Here is a 4,148-nt window from a genome sequence, read left to right as displayed (position 1 = left end):
CATACTTGAAAACTCAACCTCCTTTGCCATTTCTATTATCTAAATGTGTTCTGTTGTACATAGGGAAAATGTTCCCAGAACTGTTGAATGTATCAATTCTCTTGTCTTAGGAAGTTCCTCAGAGGGGAGTAAAAACTGTTTGGCTAATTTAAGAGAAGTTGGATAAACACTGAAGTTGCCTTCTTCAAGACTTTGACTAATACTTGTTTTTGATGTAATAACCTGGTGGGAATGAGGGTGTAAGTAGTTGCCGCTTGAAAGATGTAGGTGGGTATTTACACAAGAATGGAGCAGGAGTGGTGGGAACTTTGATGCACTGACCAGGATGAGGTGGCTACGCCTAGACTCTTGGCTTCTGCAGTAAGGATAGCAAGGACTGACGTTCATGCTGATGCTATTTAATCATTGCTTGTGGTCAGTAGTTGTTTTACAGAATGGATGCATGAGCTCAGTTTGGTGGTGGGTTTTGTTCTTTTAATTACTGTTGATTCTGATTCTTGGCTGCCCATGTGTGTTGGACTATAACCGTGTTTGTAAGTTTTTAAAAAACTGATTGTTTTTGGAATTAGATATCCAGGCATTTCTTCTGAGATGCCTGTAGATGGACTTGAACCTGCATTGTTTTTGGTTAGCAGGTGAGCTTGTTAAACTGTTGGCATCACCTGGCATTGCTTCAAAATTGAAGACAAGGACTATCAGGAGTAGCTGTCCATTACTGAACACATTCTATGTGCCGTGTATTGTGTCTGTGTGGTATTTTACTTATTAGTCACTGGGTGCATTGTTGTCCCGTTTTGAGAAGGACTGCAGGAGAACAGCATCACTGTTGTAGCATTTGAGGGCTGCTGTCACATTAGGGGAATCCAGGGGCTGATTAGATGACATGGTCCCTGTGACTTCTTAACAGGGGAGCTCAGGTTTAAAACACTTCATCTTTCCCATTATGTCACAGACCAACCCCTTAGACATGAAGAAACCAGTTGCCTCCAAGTTGATTCTGACTCAGTGCACATTCATAACACTTTCGGTGGTTAATTTTTCAGAACTAGATTGCTAGGCCTCTCCTCCAGGGAGATTGAACCACCAACTTAGCAACTGAACTTGCTAACCTTGGGCACCACCCAGGTACTCATTAAGTGATCTGAATTTTATTATGATATGCTTATGATCTCAGGAATATTAATCCTAAGACTGCATGTTCTTTTTCTCATTATAGGTAAGTGGTTTGTGAGCACTGGAAAGGACAACCTCCTGAATGCCTGGCGGACCCCCTATGGAGCCAGTATATTCCAGGTGAGTGTGTGTCTCCCCCACCATGCTGCTCCTGAGGAAACCAGCAGAGGACCATCCTTGAAGGAAGTGGGGTCCCTGTGCATCTCTGCTCCATCTTCAACATCTCCTATTTTCTCTTACAGTCCAAAGAGTCTTCATCAGTGCTTAGCTGTGACATCTCTGTGGATGACAAATACATAGTGACTGGCTCAGGTGACAAGAAGGCTACAGTCTATGAAGTCATCTACTGAAAGAAAACATAATGTGGTTTAACATTTATAGTTGAATCGGACCAAAATGTTTTGAATTTGTAGAAATAGCAACGTTGTACCTTTGAAAGGAAAAAGGAAAACCTGTTTTCAAGGCTTGATACAAAACTTGAGTGAGAAGGCGGCATGTCCATCAACAGAAGGTCACCCCTCTACTAGACCAAATGGAGCACCAAGGCTGGGTGGACTGAGGAGCCAAAGGTGGTGGGATCGAGGAGCAGAACCCGCTGGCCATGCTAAAGCCCGCTGTTCCTTCCCTGTGACCTCCTGCCAGTCGTGTGCTGTCCAAGTGTGAGGTTACCTTTCTGTTCTTGCCGTTCACCTCATGTCCCACCGTCCTAGAGCAGTGGTCTCTCCAATGAACTTGTTTCCTGGTTTTGCATCTTGTGAAATGTTTTTTTGTATTTTTGTTGAAGGTTAAACATTTGTATAAATTGTAAATATATTTGTTTTATTACAGTAAAGGCTTTAGTACCAATAAGTAGTTTTTCTTCTTTATTGTTTTAATGAAAACTCAAGCATTAATGGTGTGGGTTTTATAAACAATGTCCAAACATAGAGGATGCTTTATAATCTAGACTTCTTATTTTATTCAATTTGTTTCAATTTGGATGCCCTGTGTCTGCACTAGAGCCCATCTAGCACTTCTACGTTGGTGGAAACTCAACACTAGGAACTGTGATAAATTGAAGCTGTATTCATAACAGCTTATTTTGGGACGCTAAAATGAGTTCATCAGGATTCATTCTTTTGTTACAATATTCTTGTGATTCAGGGTCACAGATTAAAACTCCATATTCCTGATGATTCATTGGAAGGCAGAATACTGTTTTCTCATGGAAAGCCCAATCCTTTCAGATCTGTAGTCTCTCACTACACAAGCTTCACATTTCTCTAAAAGCTTAAGTTCAGATGACTCAAGCTTTTTATGATTTATGATGCTCACAAAGCTGTAGAATTCATTCACCTGGAAAGGTGAGAAGTCAGCTGATTCTGTCTTCATTAATACTTGCTTGATCCATTAGATTAATTTACTTAAGCCTACCAAACCCAGCATTTAACCCCATTCTTCTCATTAAGCTTACCCTGCAGCCTCACCATTGCTCTCTCACCTTAGTTGTTGGTCCTTATCTGTGTGGACAAGTTTTTATTCATTTTCTTAAATGAGATCTGTAATTAGGCTTTTCTTTAGTCACTATGTGTATTTCCTCTCAAAAGGCTACATACTCATCCTTATATACCTTCTACCATGGCTTGTTCTGGTGGCCTAGTGAAAAGGTAAGACGCTGTGCTGCAATCCCGAAAGCATGCAGTTCAAGGCCACTAACTGCTCCTCGGGAGAAGGATGGGCAATCTCCTCTGCGATCAACTGCCTCTGAAAACCTGCTGGAGGGCCAGTTTATGGGTCAGTTCTGACTCTACAGTACTCAACAACAACCACAGAGTGTATATTTTAGAAAGCAATTGTTAATAATTTTAAGCCAAATTTCCTGGCTGTTTAAAGATACTACTTAAGGAATTTGCAGTCTTATTATTTTCTTATGGTCCAGAAAGTTGTTGGCAGAGGATTTTAATAGTACAACCTTTTTAAAAAAAAAATGTTCATGTTAAAAGACTGCTTTACCCACCACCTTCACCCCTTTGGAAAAAAATACATGTACAGTTTGTTAAATTTCTCTTTAAGTGGCAAACCTCCTAGTTACTAAAACTGAATTCTCTCATTACTTCCTTGGATAATGAGGTAGATGTTTATCCTATAGACTTTGGTGGTTTGTTAACCTAGAATATATTTTTTTCCCTTCTGCTCCCCCATTTTACTCCCCTCTTGTGATAATGTGGAAATTTTGAGTTTAACCAGAGGCTTCTCTGAAGAAAGGAATGGTGATTCTGAAATAATCAGCCACTGAAAACCCTCTAAAGAGCACATTTCTAATCTGATATGGGCTTGCTATGAGACAGAATTGATTTAACAGCAAATTTTAAAAACAAACCTGCCAGTGGTTGAGACCATGAGAGTTTGCTTCCTTCCTGCTTTAGGCCAAGAGAGCCCGGCCAGCAGTGCTTCTGTACTTCTGGTTGGTCCACTTCCTCCAGCAAGGGGAAAAGAAGAGACTAGGAAAAGCAAGGAACAAAGAATTTGTTTCATTTCTACTACCGGTTTACTGGCACAGATCAGGCATACAATGATAATGGCCACAACAAGAGCCTGGGAAATGAGATCTTGAAGTCATGTGCCAATGAAGGAGAAGAAGAACTCTTCTAAAAGAAGGCTGGATTAAAAACGTGCAGCTCATTTTTGTTGGTTATTTTTTCTTTTATTACCTTTCATTTTTCATAGTTTCCTGAGCTTTTAACTCTGTATTCTTTCCCTAGTAGAATTTTTTGAAGTCTAGACCATATTACTACTCATCTATTACCTTGAATGTCATGAAGTCACTCTGGTTGATTTTTGGCGTGGAGGATTTGTTTGGTGGAGAGCCTAGAAGTTTCTTTTTTTTCTTGGAAGAAGTTTCTTGACTTAACTGCCATGCTTGATGCGTCTGAAACTTTCCAAAACTGCAGTTCCTTGGGAGAAAGATAGGCAGTTCCTTCTGGTCAATTTAAAGC

The 4,148-nt window shown here is 40.3% G+C and overlaps 1 protein-coding gene across 6 annotated transcripts in view; it reads left to right on the top strand.

The window, feature by feature from the left end:
* The window catches only part of TLE1 (transducin-like enhancer of split 1 (E(sp1) homolog, Drosophila)), a 134,796-nt gene extending 132,774 nt beyond the window's left edge, over positions 1 to 2,022 (top strand). For 4 of the 6 annotated variants that reach the window (XM_006900206.1, XM_006900203.1, XM_006900205.1 and 1 more), the window contains 2 exons: positions 1,217 to 1,293; positions 1,416 to 1,523. In XM_006900206.1, the coding sequence (XP_006900268.1) occupies positions 1,217 to 1,293; positions 1,416 to 1,523 (185 nt within the window). Of the gene's footprint in view, positions 1 to 1,216; positions 1,294 to 1,415 lie in introns of all 6 variants that reach the window. The other 2 variants (XM_006900201.1, XM_006900204.1) reach the window with 2 other exon arrangements.
* Positions 2,023 to 4,148: the final 2,126 nt, after the last annotated feature.

This window comes from Elephantulus edwardii, unplaced genomic scaffold, assembly GCF_000299155.1.
Source record: "Elephantulus edwardii isolate Elephantulus edwardi_28Jun2011 unplaced genomic scaffold, EleEdw1.0 scaffold00277, whole genome shotgun sequence".
Taxonomy (NCBI): Eukaryota; Metazoa; Chordata; class Mammalia; order Macroscelidea; family Macroscelididae; genus Elephantulus; species Elephantulus edwardii.
The sequence above is the reverse complement of the archived record's forward strand: the minus strand, read 5'-3'. Positions and strand labels throughout refer to the sequence as shown.